At 38.0% G+C, this 18,907-nt stretch overlaps 1 protein-coding gene across 1 annotated transcript in view; it reads right to left on the bottom strand.

Annotated features, from left to right (window-relative positions):
- Positions 1–18,907, bottom strand: part of LOC102998338 (disintegrin and metalloproteinase domain-containing protein 5-like) — a 156,304-nt gene that overhangs the window by 78,663 nt on the left and 58,734 nt on the right. Inside the window, exon 13 of the mRNA XM_007178417.1 lies at positions 18,437–18,532. Within this exon, the coding sequence (XP_007178479.1) occupies positions 18,437–18,532 (96 nt within the window). The remainder of the gene's footprint in view (positions 1–18,436; positions 18,533–18,907) is intronic.

The following is an 18,907-nucleotide window of genomic DNA, read 5'->3' as shown; positions in this document are numbered from 1 at the left end:
GGTCGGATCGCAGGGAGAGGACTGGGGCTGGTGGCGTGAACACAGCCTGAAGGGGTTAGCGCACCACAGCTAGCCCGGAAGAAGTCCGGGAAAAAGTCTGCAGCTGCCGAAGAGGCAAGAGACTTTTTCTTGCCTCTTTGTTTCGCGGCGGGCAAGGAGAGGGGATTCAGAGCGCCGCCTAAACGAACTCCAGAGAAGGGCGCGAGCCGCGGCTATCAGCGCGGATCCCACAGCAACAGGGGCGCAGAGGGAAAATCGGAGAGACTCCCGCACAGAGGCTCGGCGCCGAGCGGCGCTCACCAGCCCGAGAGGCTTGTCTGCTCCCCCGCCGGGGTGGGCAGGGCTGGGAGCTGAGGCTCGGGCTGCGGTCGGATCGCAGGGAGAGGACTGGGGCTGGCGGCGTGAACACAGCCTGAAGGGGTTGGCGCACCACAGCTAGCCGGGAGGGAGACCGGGAAAAGGTCTGCAGCTGCCGAAGAGGCAAGAGACTTTTTCTTGCCTCTTTGTTTCGCTGCGCGCAAGGAGAGGGGATTCAGAGCGCCGCCTAAACGAACTCCAGAGAAGGGCGCAAGCCACGGCGATCAGCGCGGACCCCAGAGACGGGCGTGAGACGCTGGGGCTGCTGCTGCCGCCTCCAGAAAGCCTGTGTGTGAGCACAGGTCACTCTCCACACCTCCCCTCCCGGGAGCCTGTGCAGCCCGCCACTGCCAGGGTCCCGGGATCCGGGGACAACATCCCCGGGAGAACGCACTGCGCGCCTCGAGCTGGTGCAACGTCACGACGCCTCTGACGCCGCAGGCTCGCCCCGCCTCCTCCGTACCGCTCCCTCCCCCCGCCTGAGTGAGCCAGAGCCCCCGAAGCAGCTGCTCCTTTAACCCCGTCCTGTCTGGGCGGGGAACAGACGCCCTCAGGCGACCTACACGCAGAGGCGGGTCCAAATCCAAAGCTGAACCCCAGGAGCTGTGCGAACAGGGAAGAGAAGGGGAAATCTCTCCCAGCAGCCTCAGAAGCAGCGGATTAAAACTCCACAAACAACGTGATGTGCCTGCCTCTGTTGAATACCTGAATAGACAACGAATCACCCCAAATTCAGGAGGGGGACTCTGGGAGCAGGAGATATTAATTTTTCCCCTTTTCCTTTTTTTTGTGAGTGTATATGTATATGCTTCTGGGTGAGATTTTGTCTGTATAGCTTTGCTTTACAATAGCTTTATTTTACTTCACTATATTATAGCCTCTTTCTTTCTTTCTTTCTATTTTTTCTCCCTTTTACTCTGAGCCGTGTGGACGAAAGGCTCTTGGTGCTCCAGCCAGGCATCAGGGCCGTGCCTCTGAGGTGGGAGAGCCAACTTCAGAACACTGGTCCACAAGAGACCTCCCAGCTCCACGTAATACCAAACGGCAAAAATCTCCCAGAGATCTCCATCTCAACATCAAGACCCAGCTTCACTCGACGACCAGCAAGCTACAGTGCTGGACACCCTATGCCAAACAACTAGCTAGACAGGAACACAACCCCATCCATTGGCAGAGAGGCTGCCTAAAATCATAATAAGGCCACAGACACCACAAAATACACCACCAGACGTGGACGTGCCCACCAGAAAGACAAGATCTAGCCTCATCCACCAGAACTCAGGCACTAGTTCCCTCCACCAGGAAGCCGACACAACCCACTGAACCAACCTTAGCCGCTGGGGACAGATACCAAAAACAACGGGAACTACGAACCTGCAGCCTGTGAAAAGGAAACCCCAAACACAGTAAGATAGGCAAAATGAGACGACAGAAAAACACACAGCAGATGAAGGAGCAGGCTCAAAACACACTGGACTTAACAAATGAAGAGGAAATAGGTAGTCTACCTGGAAAAGAATTCAGAATAATGATAGTAAGGATGATCCAAAATCTTGGAAACAGAATAGACAAAATGCAAGAAACATTTAACAAGGATGTAGAAGAACTAAAGAGGAACCAAGCAATGATGAAAAACACAATAAATTAAATTAAAAATACTCTACATGGGATCAATAGTAGAATAACTGAGGCAGAAGAAAGGATAAGTGACCTGGAAGATAAAATGGTGGAAATAACTACTACAGAGCAGGATAAAGAAAAAAGAATGAAAAGAACTGAGGACAGTCTCAGGGACCTCTGGGACAACATTAAACGTGCCAACATTCGAATTATAGGGGTACCAGAAGAAGAAGAGAAAAAGAAAGGGACTGAGAAAATTTCTGAAGAGATTATAGTTGAAAACTTCCCTAATATGGGAAAGGAAATAGTTAATCAAGTCCTGGAAGCACAGAGAGTCCCATACAGGATAAACCCAAGGAGGAACACGCCAAGACACATATTAATCAAACTGTCAAAAATTAAATATAAGGAAAACATATTAAAGGCAGCAAGGGAAAAAAAACAAATAACACACAAGGGAATCCCCATAAGGTTAACATCTGATCTCTCAGCAGAAACTCTGCAAGCCAGAAGGGAGTGGCAGGATATACTTAAAGTCATGAAGGAGAAAAACCTACAACCAAGATTACTCTACCCAGCAAGGATCTCATTCAGATTCGATGGAGAAATTAAAACCTTTACAGACAAGCAAAAGCTGAGAGAGTTCAGCACCACCAAACCAGCTTTACAACAAATGCTAAAGGAAATTCTCTAGGCAAGAAACACAAGAGAAGGAAAACACCTACAATAACAAACCCAATACATTTAAGAAAATGGGAATAGGAACATACATATCGATAATTACCTTGAATGTAAATGGATTAAATGCTCCCACCAAAAGACACAGGCTGGCTGAATGGATACAAAAACAAGACCCATACATATGCTGTCTACAAGAGACCCACTTCAGACCTAGGGACACATACAGACTGAAAGTGAGGGGATGGAAAAAGATATTCCATGCAAATGGAAATCAAAAGAAAGCTGGAGTAGCAATTCTCATATCAGACAAAATAGACTTTAAAATAAAGACTATTACAAGAGACAAAGAAGGACACTATATAATGATCAAGGGATCGATCCAAGAGGAAGGTATAACAATTGTAAATATTTATGCACCCAACATAGGAGCACCTCAATACATAAGGCAAATACTAACAGCCATGAAAGGGGAAATTGACAGCAACACAATCATAGTAGGGGACTTTAACACCCCACTTTCACCAATGGACAGATCATCCAAAATGAAAATAAATAAGGAAACACAAGCTTTAAATGATACATTAAACAATATGGACTTAATTGATATTTATAGGACCTTCCACCCAAAAACAACAGAATACACATTTTTCTCAAGTGCTCATGGAACATTCTCCAGGATAGATCATATCTTGGGTCACAAATCAAGCCTTGGTAAATTTAAGAAAATTGAAATCGTATCAAGTATCTTTTCCGACCACAACGCTATGAGACTAGATATCAATTACAGGAAAAGATCTGTAAAAAATACAAACACATGGAGGCTACACAATACATTACTTAATAACGAAGTGATTACTGAAGAAATCAAAGGGGAAATCAAAAAATACCTAGAAACAAATGACAATGGAGACACGACGACCCAAAACCTATGGGACACAGCAAAAGCAGTGCTAAGAGGGAAGTTTATAGCAATACAAGCCTACCTCAAGAAACAGGCAACATCTCGAATAAACAACCTAACCTTGCACCTAAAGCAATTAGAGAAAGAAGAACAAAAAAACCCCAAAGCCAGCAGAAGGAAAGAAATTATAAAGATCAGGTCAGAAATAAATGAAAAAGAAATGAAGGAAACAATAGCAAAAATCAATGAAACTAAAAGCTGGTTCTTTGAGAAGATAAACAAAATTGATAAACCATTAGCCAGACTCATCAAGAGAAAAAGGGAGAAGACTCAGATCAATAGAATTAGAAATGAAAAAGGAGAAGTAACCACTGACACTGCAGAAATACAAAATATCATGAGAGATTACTACAAGCAACTATATGCCAATAAAATGGACAACCTGGAAGAAATGGACAGATTCTTAGAAATGCACAAACTGCCGAGACTGAACCAGGAAGAAATAGAAAATATGAACAGACCAATCACAAGCACTGAAATTGAAACTGTGATTAAAAACCTTCCAACAAACAAAAGCCCAGGACCAGATGGCTTCACAGACGAATTCTATCAAACATTTAGAGAAGAGCTAACACCTATCCTTCTCAAACTCTTCCAAAATATTGCAGAGGGAGGAACACTCCCCAACTCATTCTACGAGGCCACCATCACCCTGATACCAAAACCAGACAAAGATGTCACAAAGAAAGAAAACTACAGGCCAATATCACTGATGAACATAGATGCAAAAATCCTCAACAAAATACTAGCAAACAGAATCCAACAGCACATTAAAAGGATCATACACCATGATCAAGTGGGGTTTATCCCAGGAATGCAAGGATTCTTCAATATACGCAAATCAATCAATGTGATACACCATATTAACAAATTGAAGGAGAAAAACCATATGATCATCTCAATAGATGCAGAGAAAGCTTTCGACAAAATTCAACACCCATTTATGATAAAAGCCCTGCAGAAAGTAGGCATAGAGGGAACTTTCCTCAACATAATAAAGGCCATATATGACAAACCCACAGCCAACATTGTCCTCAATGGTGAAAAACTGAAACCATTTCCACTAAGATCAGGAACAAGACAAGGTTGCCCACTCTCACCACTATTATTCAACATAGTTCTGGAAGTCCTAGCCACAGCAATCAGAGAAGACAAAGAAATAAAAGGAATCCAAATCGGAAAAGAAGAAGTAAAGCTGTCACTATTTGCAGATGACATGATACTATACATAGAGAATCCTAAAGATGCTACCAGAAAACTCCTAGAGCTAATCAATGAATTTGGTAAAGTAGCAGGATACAAAATTAATGCACAGAAATCTCTTGCATTTCTATACACTAATGACGAAAAATCTGAAAGTGAAATTAAGAAAACACTCCCATTTACCAGTGCAACAAAAAGAATAAAATATCTAGGAATAAACCTACCTAAGGAGACAAAAGACCTGTATGCAGAAAATTATAAGACACTGATGAAAGAAATTAAAGATGATACAAATAGATGGAGAGATATACCATGTTCCTGGATTGGAAGAATCAACATTGTGAAAATGTCTCTACTACCCAAAGCAATCTACAGATTCAATGCAATCCCTATCAAACTACCACTGGCATTTTTCACAGAACTAGAACAAAAAATTTCACAATTTGTATGGAAACACAAAAGACCCCGAATAGCCAAAGCCATCTTGAGAACGAAAAATGGAGCTGGGGGAATTAGGCTCCCTGACTTCAGACTATATTACAAAGCTTCAGTAATCAAGACAGTTTGGTATTGGCACAAAAACAGAAATATAGATCAATGGAACAGGATAGAAAGCCCAGAGATAAACCCACACACATATGGTCAACTTATCTTTGATAAAGGAGGCAAGCATATACAGTGGAGAAAAGACAGCCTCTTCAATAAGTGGTGCTGGGAAAATTGGACAGGAACATGTAAAAGTATGAAACTAGAACACTCCCTGACACCATGCACAAAAATAAACTCAAAATGGATTAAAGACCTAAGTGTAAGGGCAGACACTATCAAACTCTTAGAGGAAAACATAGGCAGAACACTCTATGACATACATCACAGCAAGATTCTTTTTGACCCAGCTCCCAGAGAAATGGAAATAAGAACACAAATAAACAAATGGGACCTAATGAAACTGAAAAGCTTTTGCACAGCAAAGGAAACCATAAACAAGACCAAAAGACAACCCTCAGAATGGGAGAAAATATTTGCAAATGAAGCAACTGACAAAGGATTAATCTCCAAGATTTACAAGCAGCTCATGCAGCTCAATAACAAAAAAACGAACAACCCAATCCAAAAATGGGCAGAAGATCTAAATAGACATTTCTCCAAAGAAGATATACAGATGGCCTACAGACACATGAAAGAATGCTCAACATCATTAATCATTAGAGAAATGCAAATCAAAACTACAATGAGATATCATCTCACACCGGTCAGAATGGCCATCATCAAAAAATCTAGAAACAATAAATGCTGGAGAGGGTGTGGAGGAAAGGGAACACTCTTGCACTGTTGGTGGGAATGTAAATTGATACAGCCACTATGGAGAACAGTATGGAGGTTCCTTAAAAAACTACAAATAGAACTACCATACGACCCAGCAATCCCACTACTGGGCATATACCCTGAGAAAACCATAGGTCAAAAAGAGTCATGTACCAAAATGTTCATTGCAGCTCTATTTACAATAGCCAGGACATGGAAGCAACCTAAGTGTCCATCGACAGATGAATGGATAAAGAAGATGTGGCACATATATACAATGGAATATTACTCAGCCATAAAAAGAAATGAAATGGAGGTATTTGTAATGAGGTGGATGGAGTTAGAGTCTGTCATACAGAGTGAAGTAAGTCAGAAAGAGAAAAACAAATACAGTATGCTAACACATATATATGGAATCTAAGGGAAAAAAAAAAAAAAAGGCCATGAAGAACCTAGTGGCAAGACGGGAATAAAGACACAGACCTACTAGAGAATGGACTTGAGGATATGGGGAGGGGGTGGGGTGAGATGTGACAGGGTAAGAGAGTGTCATGGACATATATACACTACCAAATGTAAAATAGATAGCTAGTGGGAAGCAGCCGCATAGCACAGGGAGATCAGCTCGGTGCTTTGTGACCACCTAGAGGGGTGGGATGGGGAGGGTGGGAGGGAGGGAGATGCAGGAGGGAAGAGAAATGGGAACATATTGTATATGTATAACAGATTCACTTTGTTATAAAGCAGATGCTAACACACTATTGTAAGGCAATTATACTTCAATAAAGATGTTTGAAAAAAAAAAAAAAACAAACTTATTTTACAAGGCCAGAATTACCCTCAGGCCAAAGTCAGACAAAGACACCACAAGAAAAGAAAACTATATGCCAATGTAGTTTTGACCTGATGAACAGCCTGATGAACACAGATGCAAAAATCCTCAACAAAATACTAGCAAACCAAGTTCAATGGCACATTAAAATGTTAATACAACATCATCAAATGAGATTTAGCCCTAGGATGCAAGGATGGTTGAACATACCCACGTCAATAAATGCAATACACTACATTAACAGAATGAAGGATAAAAATAACGTGATCATCTCAACAGATACAGCAAAAGCATTTGCAAAATTTAATGTATTTTCATGATGAAAGACTATCAACTTAGCTATAGGAAGGAATGCACCTCAACATAATAAAGGCCGTATATGACAATCCCATAGCTAACAAGCCAAGGATGCCCTCTCTCACTACTCCTGTTCAATTTAGTACTGCAAGTCCTAGCCAGAGCAATGAGGCAAGAAAAAAGAAATAGAAGACATCCAAATTGGAAGGAAAGAAGTCAAATGTCTCTGTTTGCAGATGACATTATGCTATATATAGAAAAGGTTAAAGACTTCACCAAAAAAACTGTTAAAAATAATAACTTAATTATTTAAAGTTGCAAGATACAAAATCAACATATAAAGATAGTTGTGTTTCTTTAAATGTAAAAATGAGCTATCTACAAAACAAATTAAGAAAAAATCCTATTTACAATAGCATCAAAAAGAATAAAATGCTTAGGAGTAATCTTTATTAAGGATATATAAGATCTGCACACTGAAAATTATAAAACATTGATGAAGGAAATCCATGATGAAAAACAAGTAAATGGAAAGATAGCCTTTGCTGATTTTTCTTTGTGTCCTTTGGCTTTAACAAATCATAGTCATGAGTAAGCTATATGCTGAGTACTGTGAGTTCTCTACTGATTCATTAAACCTAGAGATACTACTGGAGACCTCCGAGAAAGGAAAAAATTGCCATCTTAACAATTCTGAGTCTTCCAATCCATTCACATGGAATATTCCAACTTCACTTAGATTTTTTCTTTTCCTCAAAAATGTGTTAAGTGAATCTGTTTTGCATTTCTTTTATTAAGAGTATTCTTATGCTACTGTGAATGGAATTGTTTTTCTAATTTCATTTCAAGATTGTTCACTGCAATTACACAGAAATTCAATTCATTTTTGTATAGCGACTGTGTATCTTGTGACTTTTATAAACTCATTTGTTTTCAAAGCTATTTTTGATGAATTCCTTAGGATCATTACATACATGCAGGATCATGTCATCTGCAGAGAGAGGTGTACTTCCTCCCTCCAAATTGGACAACTTTTATTTCTTTTTCTTACCTGACTGTACTCTCTACAGTCTCTAGTACAGCATTTAATAGAGGTGATAAGAGCCTACACCTCCTTGCTCTGTGTCTGATTTTAGGGGGAAAGTACTCAGAATTTTGTTATTGGTATGATGTTAGCCGTAGGTATTTCATAGATGACCTGTATCAGGTTAAGTTTCTCCCTATTTATAATTTGTGGATAATTTTATAAATAAGTAGTTATTACATCTGCTATATCCTTTTACTGAATCTTTTGAGGTGATCATGTATTTTCTTTTCCTTTATTTAAATAATATGGTGTGCTACATTAATTAAACAAACGTGCATTACTGAAATAAATCCCTCTTGGTCATGGTGGCATTCTTTTCATGTTTCTGGATTCTGTTTGTAATTTTAAAAGGGTTTTTGCATTGACATTCATGAGGAATATTGGTCTATAGTCTCCCTGTGAGGCTTTCATCTGGTTTGGTGTCAGGGTAATACTGTCTTTTAAAATGAGTTATTTTTCTTATTTATTTTTTTAAATAAATTTATTTATTTTATTTATTTATTTTTGGCTGCGTTGGGTCTTTGTTGCTGCGTGTGGGCTTTCTCTAGTTGCGGTGAGTGGGGACTACTCTCTGTTGTGGAGCACGGGCTCTAGGTGCACGGGCTTCAGTAGTTGTGGCACGTAGGCTCAGTAGTTGTGGCTCACAGGCTCTAGAGCACAGGCTCAGTAGTTGTGGTGCACAGGCTTAGTTGCTCCGCAGCAGGTGGGATCTTCCCAGACCAGCGCTCAAACCCATGTCCCCTGCATTGGCAGGTGGATTCTTAACCACTGCGCCACCAGGGAAGCCTTAAAATGAGTATTAAAGTATCCCTTTCTCTTACATTTTCTGGGAAAGATTGTGGTGTATTGTTATTGTTTCTTCTTTAAATGTTTGATAATATTCACCAGGGAAGCTATCTAAATGTGGGCTTTAATTTGTGGAAAGATTTTAAAATAATCACCTTAAAGAACCTCGATGAAGAAATGTAAGAGAACACAGGTAGATAACCAGAGGAAATTGAAAAAACTGCAAGAGCAAAATGGAGGAATAAAGAAAGTGTAACCATCAAAAAGAACTAAACAGAAATTGTAGAGTTGAAGAAAACAATAATAAAAATAAAAATTTAATGAAAGACTTCAAAAGCAGAATCAATCATGCAGAAGCAACAGTAAGTGAACCTGAATATTGTTTATTTCCAATTATCCAGTAGAGAAATAACAACAACCAAAAATAATAAAAAAGTAAAGAACACCTACCTGAATTATGGTAGCTTATCAAGCAAATGAACATTCATATCATGAGAGCTCCTGAAGGGGAAAACAGAGAGAAAGGAGCAGAAAGATTTTTAAAGAAATAATAGCTGAAAACTTCCCAAATCTTGGGAGACATACGGACAGCTAGGAACAGAAGGCTAAAAGGTCTCCAAACAAGAAAAACCCAAAATATATTCCCCTAAGACAAATTATAACCAAAATGTTAAAAGTCAAAAGAAAAATTTTGAAGCAGCAAGATAAAAATTACTCATTACATATAAAGGAATCCATAAGGTTATCAGTGGATTTCTCTTGCAGAAATGTTGCAAACCAGGATGGAGGGGGATGAAACATTCAAAATACTAAAAGAAAAAATTGCCAACCAAGAAAACTATACAAGGCAAAGTGCCCTTCAAAAATTAAGGAGAGGGGCTTCCCTGGTGGCGCAGTGGTTGAGAGTCCGCCTGCCAATGCAGGGGACACGGGTTCGAGCCCTGGTCTGGGAGGATCCCACATGCCGCGGAGCGGCTGGGCCCGTGAGCCACAGCTACTGAGCCTGCGTGTCTGGAGCCTCTGCTCCGCAGCGGGAGAGGCCGCGACAGTGAGAGGCCCGCGCACCGCGATGAAGAGTGGCCCCCGCTCGCCGCAACTGGAGAAAGTCCTCACACAGAAACGAAGACCCAACACAGCCAAAAATAAAAATAAATAAATAAATTAAAAAAAAAATTAAGGAGAGATAAAGACAATTCCAGACAAATAAAAGGTAAGGGGGTTCATCACCTCCAGACCTGCTTATAAGAAATCCAACAAGGAGTTCATCAAATTATAAGAGGACACTAAGTCATGAAAATATATAAAAGTGTAAAACTCACTGGTAAATGTAAATATATAGTCAAATTCAGAATATCCTAATACTGTAATCATGACAAATCACATTTATCTCTACTACAAAAGTATTATGAAATAAACATAGTTATAATAATTTTTTAATGGATTCACAATATAAAAAATACAAAGTGTGATATTAAATGCATAAAATATAGGAGGAGGAGAATTAAAAATGCAAAGCTTTTGTATTTATAGAAGATGGGTTGTTATTAGCAGTTTAAAATATACTGTTATATCTATAAAATATCTTTGTAAGCATCATGGTATTCACAAAGAGGTAATCTATAATAGATACACAAATTAAAATATATCACTACAAAAAATAAATCAAAAAGGAAGATGGAAAAGAAAAAGGAACTTTAAAAAACAGAAAACAACTAACAAGATGGCAATAGAAAGTCCTTACCTATCAATAATTACTTTAAATGTAAACAGATTAAATTCTCCAATCAAAATATACAGAGTGGAAAATGGATAGAGAAAAAAAAAAAGATTCAACAGTCAAGAAACTCAATTTAGCTTTAAGAATATGCCTAAGCTGAAAGTGAAAGGAATAAAAAGATATTCCATGCAAATGCTAACCAAAAGAAAGCAGGGTTTACTGCACTTATATTAGACAAAATAGACTTTCAGTCAAATCAGTCACAAAAGACAAAGAAGGTCATAATAAAATGATAAAGGGATCAATCCAGAGAATATAACACTTGTAACTATACATGCACCAAATATTGGAGCACCTAAAAACTTTATGCAAATATTGACAGACTGAAGGGAAAAGTAGACAACAATACAATAACAGAAGGGGACTTCAATACCCTACTTTTAACATTGGATAAATCAACCAGAAAGAAAGTCAGTAAGAAAATAGCAGACCTGAATAACATTATAGATCAAATGGACCTTGAGACATATATAGGACATTATTTCCCATGGAAAAAAATACAAATTCTTCTCAAAAGCACATGTATCATTCTCTACAATAGGATATGTGGTGGTCACAGGCAAGTTATAAGAAACTTAAGACTGAAATAATATTTTGTGTATTTTACAATGTTATGAAACTAGAAACCAATAAAAGAGGAAAAAGTGGAAAATTCAGAAAATGCAGAATTAAACATCACACTCCTGAACAACCAATAGATCAAGGAGAAATAAAAGAAACATCAAAAAGAATCCTGAAATAGACAAAAACAAAAAAATATATACCAAAATATATGAGATGCCACAAAATCAGTTATAAGAGTTACGTTTATAGCAATAAATGTCCACATTAAAAAAAGGAAATATCTCAAATAAACAACCCAACATTACACCTAAAGGAATAAGAAAAGGAGGAAAAAAGTAAACCCAAAGTTAGTAAAAGGTAGAAAAGAACAAAGATTAGAGGGGAAATAAATGAAATAGAGACTAAAAAAAAAAATTAGAGAAGATCAATAAAACTAGGAGTTGGATTTTTGAAATCCAAAATGGCAAAACTTTAGTTAGACTAACCAAGTAAAAAAAAAGACAGGCCTCAATAAAATAAAATTATGAATGAAAGAAGAGACACTAAATCTGATACTGTAGAAATACAAAGGATCATAAGAAGCTACTATGAAGAATTATATGCTGACAAAGTGTGTGACCTAGAAGAAATGTATACGTTCCAAGAAACACACAACCTACCAAGACTGAATCATGAAGAAATGGAAAACTTGAACTGACTAATCACAACTATAGAGACTAAATTTGTTTTTAAAACCTCCTAAGAAAAGCCCAGGACCAGATGGTTTCACAAGTGAATTCTATGAAATATTTAAAGAAGAATATAATACTAATCCTTCTCAAACTCTTCCAAAAAATTAAAAAGGAGGGAATACTTCCAAACTCGTTTTATAAGGCCAGCATTACCCCAGTACTAAAGACAGATAAGGACACCAGAAGAAAAGAAAATTGCAGGCCAATATCCCTGGTGAATACAGATGAAAAACATTCTGAAGAAAATGCTAGCACACCAAATTCAACAGCATATTAAAAGGAACAAACACCATGGTCAAGTGGGATTTATACCTTACATGCAAGAATGATTCAACATACAGGTATCAATAAATGCAATACACCCCATTAATAAAATTAAGAGTAAAATTCATATAATCTGAAGAGATGCAGAAAAAAACATTTGACAAAATTCAACACCCTTTCATGATAAACACTCAAAAAATTCGGTATAGAAAGAACATATCTCAACATAATAAAAGCTATATATGACAAACTTTAGCTAACATTATACTCAATAGTGAAAAGCTGAAATCTTTTCCTCTAAGATCAGGAACAAATGGAGGTATCCACTATCACCACTCCTATTCAGCACAGTACTAGAAGTTCTAGCCAAAGCAATTAGGCAAGAAAAAGAAATAAAAGGCACTCAAATCAGAAAGGAAGAAGTAAAATTGTCATTGTTTTCACATGACATGACCTTATTTACAGAAAATCCTAAAGAACCACAAAAAAATCCATTAGAGCTTATACACAAATTCAGTAAAGTTGCAGGATACAAAATCAAACTACTAAAATCATTTTCATTTCTATCCATTTTTAACAAAATATATGAAAAAGAAAAATTTTTAATCCCACTTATAATAGTATCAAAAACACTATATTACTTGGGAATAAATTTAACTTTTAGACTTTATATGATGAAATTATGGCTGAAAACTTCCCTAACCTAAAGAAGGAAACAGATATCCAGGTAAAGGAATCACAGAGAATCCCAAACAAGATGAACCCAAAGAGACCCACATTAAGAATTATCATAATTAAAATAGCAAGAGTTAAAGATAAAGAGAAAATTGTAAAGGCTGCAAGAGACAAAGTCACATACAAGGGAAGCCAAATAAGGCTCTTAGCTTATTTTTCTAAAGAAACTTGCCACCACAGAAGAGAGTGGTATGATATATTTAAAGTGCTGAAAGAAAAAAAAAATCTACAACCTAGAATATTCTACTCTGCAAGGTTATCATTCTGAATTGAAAAAGAGATAAAGCTTTTTCAAGACAAGCAAAAATGAAAAGAGTTCATCACTACTAAACCAACCTTACAAGAAATGTTAAAGGATCTTCTTTAAGTGAAAAATAAAAGGCTACAACAAGAAATAAGAAAATATAGGAAGTGAAAAATCTCCCTGGTAAAGGCAAATATATAGTTAAGGCAGTGGATCAACCACTTAAATAATCTAGTATCAAGGTTAAAAGACAAAAATTGTAAAAATCAACGATAGCTACAATAAATGTATAAGGAATAGTCATGAAGATGTAAAATATGACATCAAAAACACAAAATCTATGTGGGGGGGTAAAAAATGTAGATCTTTTAGAATGTGTTTGGATTTAAATGACTATCAGTTTAAAACAAGTAGGTGTAGCTATAGGTCAACATATATGAACCCCATGGTAACCCAAATCAAAAACTACAATAGATATACAAAAATTAGAGAGAAAGGAACCCATACATAACACTAAAGAAAATCATCAAACTGCAAGGGAAGAAACTAAAAGAGAAAGAAAAGAGAAGAATTACAGAAACAACCAGAAAGCAAGAAACAAAATATCAATAAGTACATAGCTATCAATAACCCCTTTAAATGTCAAAGGACTAAATGCTGCAATCAAAAGGCTGACTGGATAAAAAAAAAAACCAAGACCCATCTATAAGCTACCTATAAGAGACTCACTTCAGAGCTAAAGACATACACAACAATCTCATCTACAATCACATGAAAAAGAATAAAATACCTAAGAATAAATACCTAAGAATAAAGGAAGTGAAAGACCTATACTCTGAAAACTATAAGACATTGATGAATACATACAAATAAATGGACAGATATACCATGTTCATGGATTGGAAGAATTAATGTTAAAATGACTGTACTACCCAAAGCAATCTACAGATTGAATGCAATCCCTAGCAAAATACTCATGACATTTTTCTCAGAACTAGAACAAAGAATTCTAAAATGTGTATGGAACCACAAAAGACACCTAGCAGCCAAAGCAATCTTGAGAAAAAAAGAACTAGAGTTATCACACTCCCTGACTTCTGACTATTTTACAAAGCTACAGTAATCAAAACAGTATGCTACTGACACAAAAGCAGTTATAAATCAATGGAACAGAATAGAGAGCTCAGAAATAAATCATACACATATGGTCAATTAATCTATGACAAAGGAGGCAAGAAGATATACAATGGTGAAACGACAGTCTCTTTAATAAGTCATGTTGGGAAAACTGGACACCTCCATCTAAAAGAATGAAATTGTTGTATATGATGTGTGTATATCACATCATATACAAGAATAAACTCAACATGGATTAAAGACCTAAATGCAAGACCAGAAACCATAAAACTCCTAGAAGAAAACGTAAGCAGTACACTCTTTGACTTTGAATTTAGCAATATTTTTATTGGATCTGTCTCCTCAGGCAAGGGTATAAAAACCAAAAATAAAGAAATGGGACTCATTCAAACAAAATCTTTTGCACAATGAAGGAAACCATCAAGAAAACAAAAAGGCAACCTACTGAATGGGAGAAGATATTTGCAAATATGTTTGTTAAGGGGTTAATACCCAAAATATACAATGAACTCATATGACTCAATATTAAAAAACAAGCAAACAGAACAAACAACTTGATTTTATTTTTTTCCCTTTTTTTAAATTTAATTTTTATTTTAAAACTTAAAAAAAAATTTTATTGGGGTATAGCTGTTTTACAATGTTGTGTTAGTTTCTACTGTACAGCGAAGTGGAGTTCCCTGTGCTATAAGCAGGTTCTCATTAGTTATCTATTTTATACATATTAGTGTACATATGTCAATCCCAATCTCCCAATTCATCCCACCCCCCCCCCTTTTCACCCCTTGGTGTCCATACGTTTCTTCTCTACTTCTGTGTCTCTATTTCTGCCTTGCAAATAGGTTCATCTATACCATTTTTCTAGATTCCACATATATGCGTGAATATATGATATTTGTTTTTCTCTTTCTGACTTACTTCACTCTGTATGACAGTCTCTACTGGTCAGAATGGCCATCATCAAAAAATCTACAAATAATAAATGCTGGAGAGGGTGTGGAGAAAAGGGAATCCTCTTGCACTGTTGGTGGGAATGTAAATTGATACAGTCACTATGGAGAACAGTATAGAGGTTCCTTAAAAAACTAAAACTGGAATTACCATATGACCCAGCGATCCCACTACTGGGTATATACCCAGAAAAACCATAACTCAAAAAGACACATGCACCCCAATGTTCACTGTGGCACTATTTACAATAGCCAGGTCATGGGAGCAACCTAAATGCCCATCGACAGATGAATGGATAAAGAAGATGTGGTACATATATACAATGGAATATTAATGAGCCATAAAAAGGAACAAAATGGGGTCATTTGTAGAGACGTGGATGGACAACTTGATTTTGAAATGGACAGAGAGCCTGAATAGGCATCTTTCAAAAGAAGACACACAGATGGCCAACAGGCACATGAAAAGATGTTCAACATCACTAATCAGGGAAATGCAAATCAAAATCACAATATCACCTCATACGTGACAGAATGGCTATAGTCAAAAAGGCAACAAATAGCAAGTGTTTACAAGGATGTGGAGAAAAGGGAACCCTGGCACACTAATGGAGGGAATGTAAATTGTTACAGTCACTATGGGAAACTATATGGAGGTTTCTCAATTAAAAATAGAACTACTTTGATCCAGGATATATATCTGAAGGATATAATACCAGTGTCTTGAAGAGCCAGGTGCACCCCCATGTTCATCGCAGCATTACTCACAATAGCCTAGGTATGGAAATGACCTAAGTGTCAAGCAATAGATTAATGTATTAAAAGAAATGTAGTGTGGAATAATATTCAGCCATAAAAAATAAGGAAATCTTGCCATTTGCGACAACATGTAGGAACCTGGAGGACATTATGCTAATTGAAATAAGTCAGACAAGAGAAAGAGAAATACTGTATAATCTCACATGTGAAATGTAAAAAAGCCAAACTCCTCAAAGCAGAGAGTAGATTGGTGGTTGCCAGAGGGTGCTAGGTGAGGAAAATGGGAAGATGTAGGTTAAGGGTACAAATTTTCAGCTATAAAATGAAAAAAATCTGGGGATCTAACGTACTGCATGGTGACTGTAGTTAACAATAATGTTATTATATACCTAAAAGTTGCTAAGATAGTGAATCTTAAATGTTCTCAGTATGTGAAGTGGTGGATGCGTTAACTAACCTTATTGTGGTCATCATTTCACAATTCATACTTAGAGCAAATCATTACGTTGTACATCTTAAACTAAAGAATTGTATGTTGATTATATCAAGAAACCTGGGGAAAATTTTTTTTTTTTTTTTTTTTTTTTTTTTTGGCTGTGTTGGGTCTTCGTTTCTGTGCGAGGGCTTTCTCCAGTTGCGGCGAGCGGGGGCCACTCTTCATCGCGGTGCGCGGGCCTCTCACTATCGCGGCCTCTCCCGTTGCGGAGCACAGGCTCCAGACGCGCAGGCTCAGTAATCGTGGCTCACGGGCCTAGTTGCTCCGTGGCATGTGGGATCTTCCCAGACCAGGGCTCGAACCCGTGTCCCCTGCATTGGCAGGCAGACTCTCAACCACTGCGCCACCAGGGAAGTCCCGGAAAATTTTTTTAAAGATTAAATCATGCTCTTCCTCCCGTCTTAAGAATACGTGCCATTTACCTTTGTTCAAGAGTTTGTTTCTTTCTCCTTCGGGTTCCAATGGATTGTGCTGGGTGTTGGGCAATTTTCAGGGGTTCGTTAAATGCTTTCATTAAAAGCAACTGAATGGTTGTACAGTAACTGAATGAATTGTGAAGGTACAGAGGATTTTTACCAGAAGACAGTAAAGAGAAGTTAGCCCAAAAAAAAGAACTAATCTAACTTCCTGTCCCTATGTTAAGTATGGTCTTATAAAATAAAAACTTAAGAAGGTTGCCCAAGGTGTATGTTGATCATAGAGAAATCCCAATGGGTACAGGAAAGATTTCTAATGTGGTATAGGAATGGGAAGTCAAGTCAGGAGAGAGAAGCATCAGGCATTATGTACAGGAGAGTCCTAGAAATGACAGTTTACAGAGTGGACTGAAGTGTGACAGGGGCTCCAATACTGCTTGCATATAATAAGATGGGAAGGACTGCATAGAGTAGTGACATGTTTTCCATCTCCTTGGAACAAGTATGTCAAGAAATTTAATGCTGGGACTTCCCTGGTGGCGCAGTGGTTAGGAATCCGCCTGCCAATGCAGGGGACACGGGTTCGAGCCCTGGTCCAGGAAGATCCCACATGCTGTGGAGCAACTAAGCCCATGCACCACGACTACTGAGCCTGTGCTGTAGAGCCTGCAAGCCAAAACTACTGAAGCCCACGCACCTAGAGCCTACACTCCACAACAAGAGAACCCACCGCAACAAGAAGCCCACACACCGCAACAAAGAGTAGCCCCTGCTCGACACAACTAGAGAAACCCTGCACGCTGCAACAAAGACCCAATGAAGCCAAAAATAGATAAATAAATTAAAAAAAAAAAAAAAAAAGAATCCGCCTGGTAATGCAGACGAAACAGGTTCGAGCCCTGGTCCAGGGAGATCCCACATGCCGTGGAGCAACTAAGCCCGTGCGTCACAACGACTGAGCCTGCGCTCTAGAGCCCGTGAGCCACAATTACTGAGCCCTTGTGCCACAACTACTGAAGCCTGTGTGCCTAGAGCCCATTCTACACAACAAGTGAAGCCACTGCAATGAGAAGCCTGCGCACCACAATGAAGAGTAGACCCCACTCGCCGCAACTAGAGAAAGCCCGCATGCAGCAACAAAGACCCAACACAGCCAAAAATAATAAATAAATAAATAAATTTTTTTAAAAAAAGAAATTTAATGTTAACATATAAAATACAGATTGCCTCCTACCTTGCAGTCTCGTGTGCAGCATTCCCCCGAACCACATATTTTATTTTTTTTCTTTCTACATGTTCTAGGATCACAGCAGTCTGGATGTGTACAATTCTGGAAACAAATGCTTTGTTACTCAATCATGCATGATTAGGTACAGTCAAATAAAACTGCAATACAGAATTTATTTACGAAGTATGAGCATTTCTTAAAAACCAGTTTCAGTAATCCCACTCTTTACATGAGACTTATTGAAATCAACATCTCAGCCAGTATGTTGTAAAAGAAATGTGTCATTTCACTACATTTCATATAATCTGAACAATATTAACATACTACTGTGGAGCCAAAAACTTAGAGGAAATAGTTATTAGATTTCTTGTTAGCTACCATTCTCTTCTAAATTTTTCCTATAGCCTTGCTTTCATAATAAATCTATTTACACACTGTCAGCATGCAGACTCTCAGCTTCTCTGTCTGAAATGGCAA

The sequence above is a fragment of the Balaenoptera acutorostrata genome, chromosome 21 (assembly GCF_949987535.1).
Source record: "Balaenoptera acutorostrata chromosome 21, mBalAcu1.1, whole genome shotgun sequence".
Taxonomy (NCBI): Eukaryota; Metazoa; Chordata; class Mammalia; order Artiodactyla; family Balaenopteridae; genus Balaenoptera; species Balaenoptera acutorostrata.
Note: the sequence above shows the minus strand (reverse complement) of the source record. Positions and strands in the feature narration are given on the sequence as shown.